The sequence below is a fragment of the Colius striatus genome, chromosome 12 (assembly GCF_028858725.1).
Source record: "Colius striatus isolate bColStr4 chromosome 12, bColStr4.1.hap1, whole genome shotgun sequence".
Classification (NCBI taxonomy): Eukaryota; Metazoa; Chordata; class Aves; order Coliiformes; family Coliidae; genus Colius; species Colius striatus.
Window position 1 is genome coordinate 2,654,048 of NC_084770.1, and position 18,752 is coordinate 2,672,799.

The 18,752-nt window shown below is 50.7% G+C and overlaps 1 protein-coding gene across 1 annotated transcript; it reads left to right on the forward strand.

The window, feature by feature from the left end:
- Nucleotides 1-12,918: 12,918 nt before the first annotated feature.
- LOC104561373 (transcription cofactor HES-6-like) lies at nucleotides 12,919-14,596 on the forward strand. The gene is made up of 4 exons (XM_062006209.1): nucleotides 12,919-12,981; nucleotides 13,391-13,486; nucleotides 13,629-13,707; nucleotides 14,151-14,596. Exons 1-4 carry the CDS (start codon nucleotides 12,919-12,921, stop codon nucleotides 14,594-14,596), a joined length of 684 nt encoding a protein of 227 aa, XP_061862193.1.
- The last annotated feature ends 4,156 nt before the right edge of the window (nucleotides 14,597-18,752 follow it).

The window sequence follows — 18,752 nt, forward strand, 5'->3', positions numbered from 1 at the left end:
CCCCCTCCCCCCCCCCCCCCCGCCCCGCGCTCTGCTGCGTCGCAGCGGCCCTTCCCTCGCCCGGCGGCGGAGCGCGGCGGCGGCGGCGGGCGGAGCCGAGAGGGAGCGCTTCCGCCCGCCGCCGCGCCACAGCGCCCCCTGCCGGCGCGGAGGACGCGGAGGACGCGGCGGCGGGGTCGGGAGGCGGCGCGCGCGCCCCGCCGCGGTGCGGGAGCAGCCCCGGGAGCAGCCGCGGAGCCGCCGCGGAGCCGCCGTTCCTGTCGCCCTCCTGGCCGCGGCTGCTTTGTTGTTGCTTGATGCTATTCTCCACGCTTATCAGTTTTTTTATTCGTATGCAACATTTTTATTGCCACTTGCATGCTCTCGCTCTGTATTCACCGGGGTGTGGTTTGTTATTGACGGCTGTTGTTACTATTCCCCCATCCCGGGCGCCCTGACCTCCTGCAGACCCTTTGCACTGTCAGCAAAACTCTTGTTCCGTGCCGGGGACCTGAGGGCTCAGGTGTGCGGTTGTGACGCAGCACCGTGCCCTGGACTTGGGCTTCAGCTGTGCCGGTGTGACAGTGCCAAAGGTTGTGTGCTCGTTCCCATGGCGGGGCACAAGGGCTCTGGGCTGTTCTGTGTCCATACATTATTCTCACCGTGACAAGTGCAGATGAGCCCAAACGACCTCCATCTCTCCCAGCACAGCTCACGTTGGTGTTGTCCATGAGTGCAGTGTAATCACAACGTGGTTTTAAAGCAGGATTTTCATGGAACAGGTCATGAATTTCTTACAAGCCATGAGGTGAAACGTTCCCCCCCACGGGTCTGATGCTGTGTGGCAATGTGAGACTTGCTGGCCCGGTTTCCTGAAACGTCCTTAAGCTCCTCACGCTCTGCTGCACTGAACAGCTCCAGCTGACGGCTTCTATCCAATTTCAGTTTAATTACTTGTCTCCACATCTCTTCCTTGCACTTCATCACACCGCTGGGGAAGCTTTGGGTCGGGTTTCTCAGGGCCGTCCTGTTTCCCTTCAGCGGCTCTGAGCTGCAGGTGCTGCGGTTGCCTTGCCTGGGCTACAGGGAGCAGGCAGCGTGGGTGGGCACAGCTGCGCCACGGGCTCCCTTGGGTGCAGCACTGGACACAGCAGCTCTCACGGGGCAGCTAGGGCAGGCAGGCACGGAGGATGAAGCTTCTCTCACTTAGACTCACAGCTGAAGTGAGCCCATGTTGCGCAGAGTGAGAATTTAGCCATGGCAAGATGACGTGGTGGGTGGGTGAAAAGCAAAAGCAATTTCTTGTAGCAACACCTGAATTAGTGCAATGGGGTTTGCACAGGGTGCTGGACCTACCCACTCTCCTGGGGCTTGCAGGGTCTCCTCTCTTCCCCCACACCTGGCAGGCATTCTCTTCTCCACAGCTGGAAGTTTATCCATTTAATAAACCAAAACAACAGCAACAACCGTCAGACATAAGCAAAAACAGCCTTCATGCCCAGAGGACAAACCCAGCGGTGTGGCAGTGCTGGACTGGCACAAGCAGTGCAACTGGCCACTGAGCTGCCCAGTCTGCTGCATTTTTAGGTACATATCCCGTGTTCTCTGTGCTGACTGTGTCTTTTGGCAGCCTGGCAGCAACCTGCAGTATTTCACATTCCAGCTTCTCATCCCTGTGAGATAGATTTTGATTCCTGGACCCTTTGCACGTCATCTGTCTGCAACGTCCCGTTAGATGCTCCGAGGCTCCTTGCAACATTCTACAAGAAGTGACTCCTACCAGCAGAATAGAGATTCCTGGTGCCATCTCAGATGTGGAAAAGTCTCATAGAACATGTGAAAATCTCAGCCAACAGGTCTTCTTGAACCAGCCTGTTCATTCAGCAGAAAAAAATGTTGCTGACAACACTTGCAGCCGTCTCTACACCTGACAGCATGGAAGCACAGAGGGATTTGCAGGGGGCAGTGTGGCTGGGCAGCTGCAGCAGCCCTGGGCTTCTGCCATGGACCAGCCCCACAGGCTCCAGGTCCAGCCAGTGCCACAAAGGGCTACCCCTGCCAGCCCTGCCCCGCTGGGTACCTCACAGGGCAGGGTATGGGGGTATAAGCAAGCATATATATGTAAAAGATGTACATACTAGCTTATATCTTCCAAATATATACTTACTGTTATACAAAGATACAAGAGATGAAGCAGGGGCAATGCTGCCTGCATGGGGGGAGGGAACCTCATGGTGGGCCCAGGGCATGTGCTTGGCCAAACACTGACAGTTCATCCGTCCCACTTGTGACCTGAGAATAATTGCTTCCAAAGCCATGGAAAGGGTGTGGATGTCTGAGTTTAAGTTGTTAACCTGTAATTATGCTGAAAACATTCTTTAAACAGATGATAATATCCAGGGTACTGACTAGAGAGAAGGAATTAAAGGATTTAACACCAGGATTTAACACCAGCTCCTAGAAAATAGACACTGCTGCTTTATAAATGACCACTGGAAAAAAAAGATCATACAAATAATGGGTTCAGTGCAATTACCATCCCCATGTGGAGAAATCCCTGAGCAGAGAGAGCATGATTTTTCTAAGCTCTTAGATGCAGGAATTAAATGCAACATGTGAGTGAGCTTTTAGCACACCAGCAATTCACTAATACACAGCCATGAGTGAAATATCCATTGTGAACTAATTCATTCTTGCAAATTAGGAAGTGAAAAAACAAGATTTTAAAATCTCAGTTACTTCACATGGGGAAAAAAAAAGGTACTTGTAAAGGCAAGTGCTAAGGTGCTTTGCTCAGGAGGGATGAACAGCTGAATGGGATCCTAGAGGGTTTTGCTGCTGGTTTGAGGCTCAGGAAGCTCTGCAGCTCAGCTTCAGCTCCTCTAATCACCATCCTGCCCCACCAAATGGAAAAAGTGGTGGAAAAAATAGTGTGTCATCCTGTGAAATTAATCCTGCTTCAAGCAGCTCTGGTTTGCTCACCTTTTTTACTTCCTTTGGCTGCACACAAAGCCCCTGTGCGTGCCTCACGCAGGGTGCCAGGGCTTGCATGGCAGCAGCTGTAGCTTTGCAGGGCTGGCCTCCCTCTGTTCCCCCTGAGGCCAAGGGCAGGTAGAGGTAGGGAGGCTGCTGAGAGCACCGTGGGCTCCTGCAATTCAGCCAGAACCCAGGCTGGGCCAATGTGTCCTTGTTAAAGGACATCCCTCCACTTGCAGCACGGCTGGATTCTGTGAGACAGCAGCAAAGCAGCTACCTCTCAAATACAATTTTAAAGTCAGTCCCAAACAGCCCCAGTGGTCTCTGTCCCATCCCATCCCCAGGGACTGAGGCTTAACCCTTCTGCTGCACCCTGCTCTTTCTCAGCACTTCACACAGGGGAAATAACTCATCACCTGATTTCTCTTTTCTCTTTCCCAGAGCTGCAATGCAGTAGGAGGACATGTGTGCCCTTTCCCTTTGGAGGATGTTTCCTCCTCTCCCCCTGCCCTGCTGCAGCAGCAGGTCCCAGGTACCTCTTGTCATGTCCCACACAGCCTCCTCACAGGTCTTACTGCCTGCCAGGAGCTTCTCATCACTACTCGTAGCCCAAATGGGCACAATCCCAAGCAGGGCCACCGTCATTCCTACAAAAAGCCCAACGTCAAGCGTTACCCACAGTGGTGCATATGAGAACCCCCCAGCACAAACCCCATTTGCACAGAGCCCAAACCATCATAGGAATGTGGGGCAGAAATACCTGTCCATACTTTGGGCACGTCATCATCCTGCCATGGGATGGAATGGAGATGTTCCTCTGCCACTTACTTGGCTGTCTCAATAGGCATGACACGGACCATCTGAAAAAGTCATCTGCCAGCTGCCTGGACAGATATACAAAGAGAAAAGAATTTAACCAACATCCAGGTTCCATTTTAACTGGGCTCCTGGTCCCTGACAAAGTGTTTCAGGCAAAAGGCTTTGGGGAGGAAGCATTAGTAGGGATGACTGCAGTTATGCTTAATATCTTAAAGTTTGGAAGAAAGTAAGCCTGTCTGTGGACTTTGGACCAAGCTGAAGTGGCTGAATTTAATCACCCAGGTTTCACAAGTGCTTGTGACTGTTCCTAAAGCTGCATTTCACCATTAATCCATCCATTCACTCAACAGAACTGGAAACAAACACACTTTCAAATCCCAACGGCAGAAGCTACCACAGAGGTACCAAAGGAACTTCCTCTGTCCACCTGAATTTATCCACAGACCTGTCTAAAAGGACTGCTTTTCTTCTCTTGCTTCTCATCACTTTTATCAAATCAATTCTAAACCAGAAAATTACTGAAGGAGAAAAGTTTTTCCCAGTTAAGGTTGAAAACCAGGGAAGGGGAACTGGAGGGCAGTTGCTTATCCTCCAGGGAACTGGGCTTCTTTCAGTGACTCTTCCTCAGGCTCAGCCCTACCAAACAGACTGGTAGGGTTGGGTTTTTTTTTTCTCAGATGCTTTCCCTCTTTTGTTTTAAGTTTTAAAGAAGTTATGAACCCTGTTTAGTAACTGGGTTCCTGTTTAATTAGCACCTGCTAAGCTGTGAAGTGCACACCCTCTGAATAACACTGGTATGCCCTTTACTGAGCACTTTACCCCTCCAAAGGACTTTGCAGAAGCTAATTAATTAGCTCTTATAGCAGAAAACTGCTACAGTGATTGGCATGGGCTTAGTGCTGCTGTTCATCTGGATTCAGCCTCAGCTGCTGTGGGGCTGAGTTAACACAGGAGCCATTGTCATGTCCCTTCACACTCAAATCTATGTCAAGCTACTCCAGCAAATACATGCAGAGACCTTCCTTGAGACTCTTCAAAGCTTTTCTGTGCCTCTTCTTCCTTTTTCCTCCTTCTTTTCCTCCTCGTGGGATCCCTGGCTCCCGAGGAGGAGGGCACTCCAGAGCTCTGCCTGTCCCCACCTTCAAAGTTAGGTGCTGCTTTTGGGAAGGGCTGAGCCCCCTTTTCCCAGCTCAGCAGCTTCACCTTCTAAAGAAAGTTCACTTACATTCTACAGAGAAATTTGTATCTTCTCAAAATCTTCCCTGTGCAGGTGTGCAAGAGAGTCACTGTCTGCATGTATTTATATGTACTCACCAGGAAGGAGGAGATGGGAGGAAACCTCACCTTTGAAACACAACAAAATGCCAGGAGAGCTGGCGAACTCCTTGTGGAGCTCACGTGTTGTGGCATCTTTCCCTTTTGACAGAGTGAACCTGGGGCATAGCTCCTAATCTGGACAAGAGAGAAAGAAAAGGTTATGCCACTGGGGGTTTAGCTGTTATTTTTGTATGCCTTGTCTGCTCCTCACCTCACTCTCTGGTCTTATTGTGCCCCAAGAGCTAGCAGGGCTTCCTACAACCTTTGGTTCCTCCAGAGGAATGAGTAACCCTCATCCATATAACAAAAGGACAGTCTCCTAGATATATTTAAAGGGGGAAAAACATCTAAAGAAATAAAGAGGAGGGAGATATGATTAAAAGCAGGCAGTGTTAATACAAACAAAAAGCAATATAAAACTTTTTTTGCTTTAATTGGTAAAAAATGTGGATAGAAAAATGCAGCTACAAAAGAATTAGACAGCAGCACATGATTTTATGTTCAATACAGGATGGGCCTGGCTCACAGAGCAGAGAGCCTGTGGCTCACGCCCTCCCATCCTAAACCCTTGTGTTTCTGCTCTCCCAGCAGCAGCCAGGCTGTGCTGAACCAGCAAGTACTAAAAACCCAAACATGTGTTTCCCCATTTCCTTGGTGCTGCAATCCCAGCCCTGCAGCACCAGAAACAAGCAGCACGTCAGAATGCTGCTGCTAAACCCAGTGCCCTCTCAGCCACCCCACTGCCCTTGCAGCAGCAGCCCACTGGCCCACGGCCCAGGACACTGTGCTGGCAGGAGGGGTGCAAGTCACTCTCCCTGCAGAGCACTCATGGTGACCAGCCTCTCTGCCTCCTTCTCACTGACAAGGTGTCAGAGGGTCAGGATGTGGTGTCAGCACACACATACATATGTACTATAAAAAGAAAGCTGCTATTGGCACATGGCCAAGCTGGGATGAAAGCCACATTTACTCACAGTCACAAGAGATATTTGTCTCACAAAGATGAAACTTAACCCTGATCCTTCTGTGGGCTTGAGAACCAAAACAGTAGGGAGAAACAGGCTGTGGGGGATGTGCAGGGGCTGGAATGTGGGAAGTGCAGGGATTGAGATGCAAGGTGTGCAGGAGCTGGGTACATGGGATGTGCAAGGGCTGGGACATGGGGTGCTTAGCCCCATGTTCCAATATTTGGGGAGCCAGACACACATGTTACTGTGAAAGTTAAGCTTACTGAATAAACCAAGCACTCGCTGCATGAAGCTTGTTATCAGGTGTCATCTGGTAGCATCACACACATACAGAGCATGAGAAAGTCCAATGCTGCCCTTCCTGAATGAAACAATTCTAGGGATACCCCACGAGGAAAGTTCAAGAACCTCCCTGAATGCTACCTCAAAGCCCTCTACCCTCTCACCACCAAGCTTGGCTCTCCCACCTTGTACCACCCACAGGAAAGGGGCTAACTCTTATCAGCCTGTTGCTACCCACATGATTTATCAGATTTTCTTCTTCCTATACAACATCCTTGCTGTGTTGCAAGCAGCAGCTTTCTGCCTGTAAAGCATCAAGTAAGACCTCCTCTGGGCTGGGAGCACTGCTAACCTGGCAGGCAGGAGATGGCTTGAGCAAGGGCTGGAGCATCAGCTGATCCTTGAAGCAAAGGCTGGACAGAGGTATGTGGAAAAAAAAAACTCCAGAGAATTACTCAGCTGATAACAGCCTTGTAATTATTTCCTATCCCAGGAGTCCACTCCTGAAGATGGCAGAGCCACTGGGCACTGAGGAAGCCAAGCCAGGGCTGGAGAGGTTTGGTGCACTAAACAAAGCAGGCATCAACAGAATGTCCAGATGTCCAATGCTACTTCTAGAGTTAGACTGCCCCTAAGATGAAAACATTGCATGTACCACTGTCTAGTGCCATATATGTTCTTTCTCTCCACCTGTAAATGTCTTTGGAGCAGATGAACCTCTAACTGTGCTCCTACCCGTATGTACACCATGGTGAACTGCATAGGACATTGCCTTGGCAAGACACCACCTGACCATAGACATCAAGATCCATCTCCCAGATCCCCACTCCCTCTTCCCTGCTCACCACACAACTCTTGTTGTGCCACAAACCCCATCACCTCCCAGCCTTCTGCCCAAAACCTGGTACAGAAAGCATCAGCCCAGCCCCAGTGATTTAACCCATACAGCCCTCTAACACAAAGGGTGTCTGCAACAGCCTCCCCATCACTACAGGCTGCATCAGGGCTGTGCTGTCAGATGACTCTCTTTACAGCAGCAAATGACTGCACACACTCTTCTCTGTGCCCCAAGCACAAAGAAACCATCCTTAGCTTTTCAGCCCCAGCTTATTTCCAGCGCTCCCCTGTCCTGGCCATGCTCTGGGACAGAAGGTGCCCCTGCAGACTCTGCTGCACCAGCCTGAGATGGGACGTGAGTACAACATCCTCAGCTGAGGCCAGTCTGGAGTCTCAGCCCAGGTTGCTCTGAGCAGCCCAGCAGTGAGCAATCCCTGAGCTGCTGTGGTCTGTGGCTGCACGTTGGGATCCATCCTACATGCCTGGCACCACCAGAACCTCCTGCTGCTCCTCATAGTCCTCTTACCATAACACACTGAGAGTAACCACTCCTGGGTGACACTGGACTTTGAGAACAGGCTGTTTGGGATTTACAACTATCAGGAAACCTACAGATCTAAACCTTTTAAAGAGCTTTACCCTTTGTTTTTAAACCTCAGACTTGAACCAGAACTGACCTTTTGAAAAAAGCAGACAAACACCTCTTTATTCATAATGACTAAAGTCCCTGCCAAAGCAGCCCCTCCTGGGTGGGTGTTTGCTTATGGCATGGCAGGTCTGGATCCCGTCCCCAAGGCGGGGAGATGGGTGCAGAGGGTGTGCTGGGGCTGCACTCAGGGCTGCCCCACTCCTCCTGCAGCCACTCCACCTCACCCTGCCCACCCCTGCAGCTCCTCAACCTGCACGTGCTCCTTGCTTCCCAAACCCCCTGCTACTGCAGGTGCCAAAAGCAAAGCTGCTCTAATAAAAGCAGACCCAGCAAACCCACACAGAGCTGGGAGTGCTGGATGGTGCAAGACACCTATATCTCACTGTCCATCCCCCTGGGACCATGTTGCCACCCCAGCCAGCAGATACACCTCAGAAGAGGGGCAAGAAGTCACTGAACTGGGGGCAAATCCAGTCCAGACACAATCCAGCCTGGAAAGGAGAGAGGATGGAATAGTCCTGCTGTGAATCACAGGTGCAGCAGACTGGGCAGTGCTCAGGAGCACCCTCTCTTCTCTCCTCCCATGGCAAATCCATCCCTGCTAAAGGCTCAGCCACATTAAAGGGGCCATTCATTAACCAGCCAGGGCCTGGGTTGGATTCAGGGGCCACCAGTCACGTTAAGAAGGCTGTTCATTAACCAGCCAGGGGCCTGGGTTGGACTCAGGGGCCACTCCAGTCCTGCACATGCCTCCTGCTTAGTCCTGCCAGGTTGTCAGCTGGTGTGCACAGCTTCGACCCAAGTCGAGGGAGGAGAGACCAGCCTAGGTGGGCATGCAGGTGACATACAGCAGCCTTCCCGAAGCAAGGGGCTCCTCAGCCTGGCTGAGGTGGCTCCTGCAGGGAGGGGTCTCCTAGTAGGAGAAACACAGGGGCCATTCACATGGGCATTTGAGCTGCTTACCTCACCATTTGACCTCCAAAGAGGCAACACAGCTCCATATCACCAGGCTTTTTCCTCCATCCTCAATCAGTGAAGAGGCACAACTGCCCCAGCACAAGGCAGCCACGCTGGCAGATGCAGTTCTGTTTTGCCCAGAGTAAATGGTCAGGGACAGAGATGGGGCAGAACAAAAGTGGGAGGAATTACAAGAATCATCACAGTGCTCCTCTCCTTTAACAGCAAATCAGAATCAGTTACTTTCTGGTGTGAATTTTCTTGGGTCTGCTCTCTAGGCTTCTTGCTTTCTTTCCCATGAAGTGCTTGAACTAAATATTACTAGCTTTCATGGCAAAAACTTATTGGAAAGCATTTTCTTTTACTACCCAATGAAAGGTTCACAGAAAATACTTTTTCCCCCTCTCAATATTCTGGCTTTCCATTAAAAAATATCATTTCCTCACCATCACTCTGACAAGGATCTTTCAATTGGTCCTAATCAATAGGGTTGGGGAGTTCTCTTCTTATTATCTTGGCAGAACCTTCTTATTTAAAAGCTTAATTAAAGACATCCCTGCCATCCCATAGTTGCTCCTCTCCCAGTGCTTGGCTGGCAGTGGCTGGTACATGTCCCAGGGTGTGGGGGACAGCCCAGCCCCTGGCAGGTACTTGCCTCCACCTCCTTGCTGCTGCCATGGGGTGTCTCTGGGTCTGCAAAGCACCTGACACCATTTAGGACGGAGAGAAGGATGATCCTTGGGCAAAGCACTGAGTTGGAAGCCCCAAAATGAGCAGGCAGAGGGCAAGGAGGGGACAACCCCCGCTCACAGCCCTGGGGACCCAAAATTCCCTTGTCCCGTGGCCCCTGGCTGCCTCCGACCCCTCCCTGGCAGGGCCAGGGGCTGCTGACCATTTCTCTGCTGGTTATTAGATTGTTCACGGCTCTCAGGTTTGTGTGAATGAGCCCCTTTGTTCGGCGGCGCTTTCCCACGTCCCTCCCTTCGCGAGGCAGTCGCGTGTCCCGAGTCAGAGAGGAGCCCCAGCCGCCAATCCCCAAAGAAAGTTCTCTTCAGAGCAAGACATCTGCGGCGGGGGGGAACCTGCCAACATCTGCCACACTATCCCCCTTTTCAAGAGCCTTTCTTTCCCTCTTTAAAAGTGCAGGAACAGATGTTAAAAGTTGTTTTCTTTCTCCAGGGTGTGAAATGTAGACAAATAGCAAAAAAAAAGGAGAACTCCAAGCAGTGCTGACCCTTTTCTCTTTACTTTCTTGGGGTTTTTTTTTGGCAAGCCCAGGAAAAAAAAACGAGGCTTTGTTTATGAGGGAGAATCCCCTTTTCAGCAAAACCTGGCAGTGGGCAATGCAAAAGGAAAGCGGGAATTTGCAGAAAGCTCCCTTTAATGCTCATTTGCATCAGCCTGTTGGGGCTCTACAATCCCCAGCACAGATGTCAGCCTTCCCCCAAAGCCAGGGCAGCTTTCCCCCACCTGCATCCCCCTGCCTCTGAAATAAAGGCCTTTGCCCTGACAAAGAGGTGTAAAATAACTGTTTACAGCAAAAGCTGCTCTTCTTTTTCACTGGGGCGCTGTCGTACAAATGAAGCTTGAAATGAGCTCACCCGGAGCAGAGCAGCAGGCAAGCCGAGGGGCTGGGGGCTGGGGCTGGGGGCTCAGGCTGGGGCTCAGCTGCCCTGTGTGGGCACAGGCCGTGGCTGGGCACAGGGCCACCGCGTTGTTCTTGCGCCGTCACGCCCAGCTGTCCCCGGCAGCCCCTGCCTCTCCGCCAGCACCACGCAAGCTGCTGTGCAGGGAACCTGACCTTCCGCCCTCTGGCAGAGCATCTCATCCACCCGGGGGCCTAAAAGCACCTTGCAGGGTGAGGAAAGCGGGGAGTGAAGGAAGGAAAGGCAGAGCAGCAAGTCTGGGACAGGGAGGAGATGGAGAGTAAGAAAGGAGGTGGCACCACCGCAGAGACCAGCGCTCTGCAGCCTGGCCAGGGAGGGATGCCAACGGGCACAGGTCATGTTTTTCAGAGCTTTTAGGCAAATCTGCATTTGCTGCCACCTCTGCAATGCTGAGCTGGGCTAGAAGCCAAGGTGGTCTCAGGCTTCCCCCTGCTGCCCTGTTTGACTTGGGAAGGTGCCTCTCTCTGCACAAGGTGTGGGTGGAGGGGTGTTTGTGGTGGGGACAGGGGCCTTCTCTTTCCCATCCACTACCCGAGCCAAACCCATCTAGGAGCTGTGTGCCCAGCTAGTGGGCACGTGCTTCCAGCCTCGAGCGCCCTAACAATCTGCCCAGAGCCAGGGGTGCACCCATGCCATGCCCCCTGCCCACGTGCAGGGCACAGCCCTACCCTGGCCCACCTGCTGCCTCCTCCACACCAAGCTGCTGGAGTTGTGTGGCAACATAGAAGCCTCAGCTATGCCTTTGATAAATACCAGCAGCACTCCACTGCCCCAGGTAGCCTGGCAAAAGCTTAGGAAACTAAAGGAGCCTTCAGTGGTGAGTAGCCAGAGCTGGCTGATGTGAGGGGCTCCTGCACAGGGCAGTGGGATCACCTTTCACTATCTGTGCAGGGGCTCCTTATCTCAGGTGCACCCATCCCTGTTACCTTTACCTGGCACAAAGGAGAAATGATTAACCTTCCCCTCCCAAACCCTCCTCTCCCAACACAACAACCACACCAGCCTGTCTTGGGTCCCTGCCAAGTAGGGCACTTATAAAACCAGATAACTGCACCCCAGCTCTGCATTTGACTGATGAAGAGCAATATCTCAGCCTGCAAGATACCACATCTGGGGACAGGATTTCATGATGAGCCCAGGCAGTAGGGTGTATAGACATGCTCCAAGTATGTTTGCACTTAGGCACAGGCAAACACACACCCACACACATTTCAGCAAGGGACACAATGTCCTTGCTTTTATCTCTGAGGTACATACATCCTACCCACGCTGGAGCAGGGAGAGGGCTCTGGCTTGTGATGCTTCTGAACCGCCGCCGCCGCTTCCACTTCAATAAGGTGACACATTTAACACCAGCTCGAAGGGCTTCACCTGTGGGACTCAACAGGACGCTGCCAAATCCTGCTCAATAGCAAACTGACCACCAGAAAGCAACAGCATGGTCGTGAAAAACGCCTTCATGCTCCCCCCTGAACCACTAAGAGAGCATAAAAGTGCATTCTCATCCTGTGCCAAGTCTCCTGCAAAGGTCTGTTTGCCTCTACACTAGCATTTCAGAGGAGCAACTGGTAAAACATCCTTTCCCTCAAAGCTACCAAAGACTCCTTGCAGCAGGGGAGGGGAAAAATCCAAGTAAAAATCCCACAAAGCCAGCCCATCTCTGGGTTTGTTGGACATCTCCAATCGCCTCTAAGTTAATATTAAGTTCTACACAGCAGCCAAAAACTAGACAAGTTGTGTACTTCCTACATCAGCCATATGCAGTAGAGAATTCAGCTTCCCAAGAGGTAAAATACAACTCCTGTGTTTTCCCTAGAGGATTTCTGTGATGGAAACAACCTTCCTACGGGCATCTGCTGTCAACAGTTTTTAATCAGTTGTCACTACCTTTTAATAGTAATTCCTGGGAGCAGGGACTCCTGGTTCAAGTCCTCTGTTATCAAACTAAGAGGCTGCTTCAAAGATGCAAAATGGCTGGGGCCCCACTTTAGCAGGTAAAAACTGGCATTGCTTCAAGGAGGTAGAGAGGGGAAAAGACAAGCAGAAGGCATTTTCCCAGGTGTAGCTCAACTGCTTTCCCGGCTATTGTTTCCCTCCCTGGGAATCTGTGCAAATCAAGCGAGGAGCCCTGCAAGCTGCTCAGAGTGCGCCCCTTTTCCTTCCCTTCTTCCCTAACAAAAGAGCCCTCCAAAGCCCGGCGTCGGAGGCTGGACATCTGTCGCCGTTTGGGAGGGCTGGCGTGGTCATTGAAAAGAAGCAGTGACCTGTCAGCTTTGATTGATGGCCACAAACCTCCGGGCTCGACCCTTCGTGTGGGAAAAGAAGTCCCGCCAAGGAAAAGTCCCCTTTCAGATGCTAATTCGGGGTTATAAATAGAGCAGAGGAGCAGCAGAGCTTGCAAAGATCCCGTGGGGAAGGGGAGCGACCCGCTGCAGAGTCGTGCTCCCCGTCCCTGGGCTGGCTTACGATGACGGCCACGGCCAGCGCTGGTGGCAGCCACAGACTGGCCAGCAGCAAGGAGGAGAGGAAGGTAGGTACCCTCAGCGGGGCACACGCTGCTGGGGCCACGGCCACTGCTCCTGGGAAAGAGAAAGGCAACAATTGGTTTTCCCTCTTATTATAAGAAGCTTTCTCTGAATGCAAGCCGTGTGGGTGGCTTATCTGCGCCCTTTCTCCACCTCAGAAAGGCTTCTCTCTGTTTCATTCGGGTGAGCTCTGCTTCAAAGGAGTGCAAGTGGGAGAATGGAGAGCTGATCCCCTCTAAAGGCCAGGCTGTGAGCTGGCACACTGCACCCATACCCAGTCCCTGCCGGGCACTGCCTTACCCTGTGCTGGCCTCACGCAGGGGCTGGGGCCCTCTGCCCTCGCTGGGCTGCAGCAGGCAGACGGAAAAGAAAATCAACTGCAATTTTTCCTCCTCCTTTTCTCTTCTGTGCCAGTTAAGGAAACCCCTCATTGAGCGGAAGCGCAGGGAAAGGATTAACAACTGCCTGGACCAGCTGAAGGAGACTGTTGTGGGGGTGTTTCACCTGGATGTAAGTGCTCCTCTTCATGCTGTTTTGTGTCCTTTTGCTGGTGGAGGATTGGGTTTTGGGGGGAAAATGTCTCTTCTTTTGAGAGACTGGGCCTGGTACAAGCTCTTCATTGCCACTAACTGCTGCACTCTTTGCTTATCAGCAGACTAAGCTGGAAAAAGCAGACATCCTCGAAATGACGGTGAAGCACCTCCAGAACATCCAGAGCAGCAAGCTGATGGGTGAGTGCCCAGTCCCCCATCTTGTAAGTGTGGGCAGAGCAGGGCAGGAGGGTGCCAGGAGCTTTAATCTGCTGGCAGCTTGGCAAAAGCATCTCTCAGACCTGCCAAAGCCCAGGCTGCTGCTCGCGTTTGCCGTTCTCCACTAGATGGGGAGATGGAGCTGGGCGCTGGTTAACCCATGGAAACTTTGTGCTTCCAGTGCTTTCTGCCTTTTGGACTAATTTTGCCCTTGGTGATGGGCAGCAGGACGTTGAGGCTGCCTGCCTGGGCAGCTCACACCCTGCATCCCCTGCACCCTGCAAACCATTCACCTTATAGCAAAATACAGCAACAGGCCCCAGGAGCCTGTGCAGGCAGGAAACCTGCCAAAGGCTTTTAAGCACGAACACACCGGGCAGCTTTTACCTGGTCACCAACTCCCGTTTGTCTCCTCTTCAATGCAGCTGACTCCAAAGTGGGTCTGGAAGCCCAGCAGAGGTACAGCACGGGGTACATCCAGTGCATGCATGAGGTGCACAACCTCCTCCTTACCTGCGAGTGGATGGACAAGACCCTCGGGGCACGCCTCTTAAACCACCTGCTGAAATCCTTACCCAGGTCTGGAGAAGACACCTGCAAAGCAGCAGTAAGGTCTTCGAGCCCATCTCAGCAGCCTCTCCTGAGGCCAAAAAGTCCCCTGAGCCTGAAGGGGAGCACTCGGGGCACAAACCCATCCCAGGAGCGTCTGTACCCCACAGAGAACAAGCAGGCTTTGAAAAATCCCTTCCAGCTGCCACCGCTGTCGGTTTTCAGCCAGGTTGATGCTGCTCCTCCCAGACAAGTCTTGCAGCCAAATTTTTCCCATAATAACCCTCGGATTGGGTCGTTAGATATGTGGAGACCATGGTAAAGTGTGTTTTGAAATGTTTACCCTATCCTTAGACACTCTCATGTATGTATCTTATAGATATGCTTCTTTAAAACACTTGTGGAGCAGTTCTGCTCCTGTAGGTGTGCTAAAGACCAGGGTACTTCAAGCCGAAGTCAGCCTATGTGTAGCCTGCATTGTAGAAGGCTGCTATTATTTTTTATTTATTTAATACATCTAAATTATTGTATAGAATCCTCTCATGCTCCTTAGTGTATATTAATTATATAGCTTGCTTGTCTTGTGTTCTTAAAGTAATTAGCTTCTTATTAATAAAAATACAAGGCAATAAGCAACAGCCCTCTCTGGCATCAAGCTTACCTCTCCCATCTCATCTGAGCCTCTGAGACTGCTTTGTTGGGCAAAGGGGTAAATGGCCAAGCTCTTCTTCCCTGTGCAGCTGTAGGAGATTCTAGTTCTGATTTCTGTAGAAAGGGAGGTACTTTTAGGACTTTGGACTTTTTAGGCTGTTTAGAAATGCTCTCTGAATCACTCACTCTGCTGTTTCCAGATATCTTGACATTGTCAAACTAGTGAGCTACGTGTGTATATACACACAGACACACACATTACATATAATTGTATTTAGGGATTTGTTTCCATAACTAAAAGTTCTAAATGAATTTTTGGAAGATAATGACTGATATTTCTCCCAGCCTTGTCCTGTCTGCTGTGAATAAACAGTACTTGTGGAGCTGCTTTTGTTGTCTTCTTTCAAGGACAGTTTGTCCCAAACACGGTTGAAGGAGATTGTGCAGTTTTAGCCCCATGCTTTGTAGGAAAAGCAGTGTGCACCACACACACACACACACAGAAGCACCTGGATCTCAGTGACATCTAAAAAGTTATGAAAGAAATCAAGAATTGGGTTTGCCAGCTTGGGTCAATGCTTTAGTTTTTAATTATAAGCCAATTGCAGAGAGAATCTAAAGAGCAGAAAGTGAAGTTTCCTGCAAATTGGCCCAAGGAAACTGGGGCAATTCTGCTTCACTTGTATATTGGTCCCAGTTTTTCATCTCAAAGGCAGTTAAAAGTTCTTCACAGTTAAAATAAAAGAGCAAGGAGCTCTTAAACAAACACTGTGCATGCTAATTTACGGACCCAAAGTTCAGAGGGGCTCATTATGCAGAGAGATCTATTTGATGATGTGCCAGAAGAGTGAAAACCATCACCTCTGGGTTTAGGATCCTTTTCTGTGAAGCTCTACCTTTTATCCAGCCCTCCTGAAAGGCCATTAGGAGTGGTGGTATAAGGATGGTAGGAGAAACAACTGGTCTACACATGGCTGTGTGGAGGCAAGACAGGTCCCTTCAACCATGGGGACAGAAGACAGGTAAAGACATAGAATTGTGCAGATCTTACCACAATCTCAGTTTCCACCCTCTGCCTGAAAGTTAGGACTTTCTCCTTTGTTTATGGGAACCTCTGGAGTGCCCACCAATGCAGAAAACACAGTCAAATCATCCCACCACGAAGATCCAGCCAGGGGTGGGAGCAAGGGCCAGCCTGAGCAGACAGCTGTAGCAAAGCACGCAGAGAAAACAATCAGGCAAAGCAAACTACAAAATCCTAGAAGAGAGAAGACATTAAAATCCCTCCCAGTTTATTAACAAGCATGTTGCTGAGTTTACATAAAGCTCCCATCCCACAAGGGCCCCCAGGGCTGCAGCCACCACTGCTCCGTTGCCAGCACTGGGGTCTGCACACCAGCAGGTCAGGCAAGAGGAGCAGCTCCCTACCCAAGCTGGGGTCTGAAGCTTTGTTTTACTTCTGGATGTTGTCAGTAAAGCATCTGATGGCACTTGTGGCCACCTTTTTGTTATACTGGGAGAGGTTGTGATGAAAATATCTTACTATGGTTTGACAAGATCAACTTCCCCCTAAAAGCTGTAAATCCCCAGTGATTACAATTATCAGCTATGGTTACTGTGCTGAAAAGAGATCACCGGGAAATATTTATTTCTCACCATCTCTGCTTGTTTACTGTTGAGTTAGGAAACACTCTGTGGTTAGTGAGTTTCATTATTTCCTCTTTCTGATCAGTGAGGGCTTTTTCTGCCCTGGCTGTGCAGGGCAGGGTCACATCACAGGCTGGTGAGAGACGTTTAAAAACACAAAAGTGAGGCTGCAATGTTTGGCTAACAATCTCCAGAAACACTGTTAGTGCAAGACATGTTTCATTGCTTTTGTTTCAAACTGATGGTGACCTCTCATACAATCTCCCTGACATGTAGCCAGATAATGCTATTTTTCAATCAGAAAGGCAGGTTACTCATGGCACCCCACACACACAAGTTGCAGCTATTACTTGTATTTGACAAGAAACTCCATATTTACTTCAAATCCATCCAGTTTTACCAAAACCAGGACTGTAAAAGAGCAACAATACTTTGCTCTTCACTGACATCCCCCCAAAAAAACCTGCATTGCCAGTTGCTCCCAGCTTCTTCCCAGGGAAAAGGAGGCATGGAGAAACTCCTGCAGCCAGCTGCCTAATGCAGAGTAAACAGCACTGTCCTCTCAAGTCGATGTCTGAGGCTGCACTGTCACGTGTGCTCTAGTGACAGCAGCAGGATCTGTACAGATGTCAGGTTCACATCTGCTGCAGGCACCAGTAGCAGTGTCTTTTGGGTGCCTGCAGCACAGCCCAGGGCTCACTCCCCCAGCACCCAGAAGTGGCACCTTGAGCCTCATCCCCTTTTCCCACCTGGGACTGCCTGCCCAAGGCACTGGGGCTTCGGAGGGGCAGGTGGCAGGCTGCTGCACACCCAGCTCCTTACCATCACCTCACACACAGGCTGGAAACGGCCAAGAGGAGCACCCAGAGCAGATTCCTCAGGCTGGGAGTGGCCAGACAGACCTGTTTGCAAGCAGCAGTGGCAAGATGCATCACATCTCACCCAGCACACGCAGGGCTGGGACAGATCTGGGTGCAGATCTGGTGCAGATCTGGGCTTTGCGCCCTGCCAAAGTGCTGTTCCAGACATGTATTTGTGAACAGAGCATTAAAAAGCAGAGGTTGTTTGCCATGTTCACAGGGGTGTGGGGAAGGCTGGACCCAAGGCTCAGGACCCCCACATGCCTTTAACACAAAGCAATGGCAGATTTATACAGTGAGTCCAGGTGGACAAAAACACCCACATGCACAGCAGCTCCCTCCATACAAACTGCACTCTCAGACCAGTTCTTATGGAAACTAACTGGAAGACTCACTTATTCCTCAGCAAATGGGACAAAATCCTTTCCCATTAGGAAAGTACAGAGGCTTATGAGTATGTAAAAGAACTCATGGCCCTGCCACGCTGTCTTCTCCCAGATACACATAACCCTCGAGGCCACTGCTTTTTCCCTTGCTCCTCCTCCCATCCCAAGGGCACTGAAGCAACCTCTTTCTGACCCACACAGTCCTACAATCACCCACAGCAACCAGGCCAAGATTCTTTAGGGATTTAGGAGTGGTGCTGAGCCCCTGTGGATCATTACAGCAGAGCTGAGCACACTGCTTAAAAAGGGAAAATGAGACAAATTTTCAGTTAACCTCTTATTTGAGGGCTCACTTAGGCAAAGAGGAGGCTCTGGGCTGCTGGTGTGACCTCTCCAGGAGCATGCAAAGGCTCTAAAACCTTCACTCTCACAAGCCAGTGCCCTTGCAAAACCCCATGCAAAAGCAAATGTGGGGCAAAACATTTTCAAACTGATCTGAGCCACAATGCCATGGCTGTGGGTGCTTGAGGCTTGCTAGCAAAGTGCTGCTCCTGGGAGGGAGGCAAAAACAAACCCACTGATAGCACAACACTAAAGATGTCACCTTCCCTTTATATATGCCATTATGTCACAGCTTCTAGTGTATTCATTCCTGTCTTAACAGGGACGTGCTCATAATTCATCTCATGACAAGTAATGTTGTGTTGAGAACCTAACCCAAAGTCTGCTGCATTTATCAGAGCTTTCACATACTCATGAATAACACAGCAGAAGCTGAAGTCAGCCCTGGATCTGATTTGTACTGCTGAGAGGTTTCATTTATAAACCACAGCCCTGGTGAGAAAGTGGCTTGCTGTCCAAGGCATTACCACAGACCTCCCAGAGCCCGGGAACTCACCTGGTTCTGAGACCCTCCTAAGGTCCCTGCATTAGG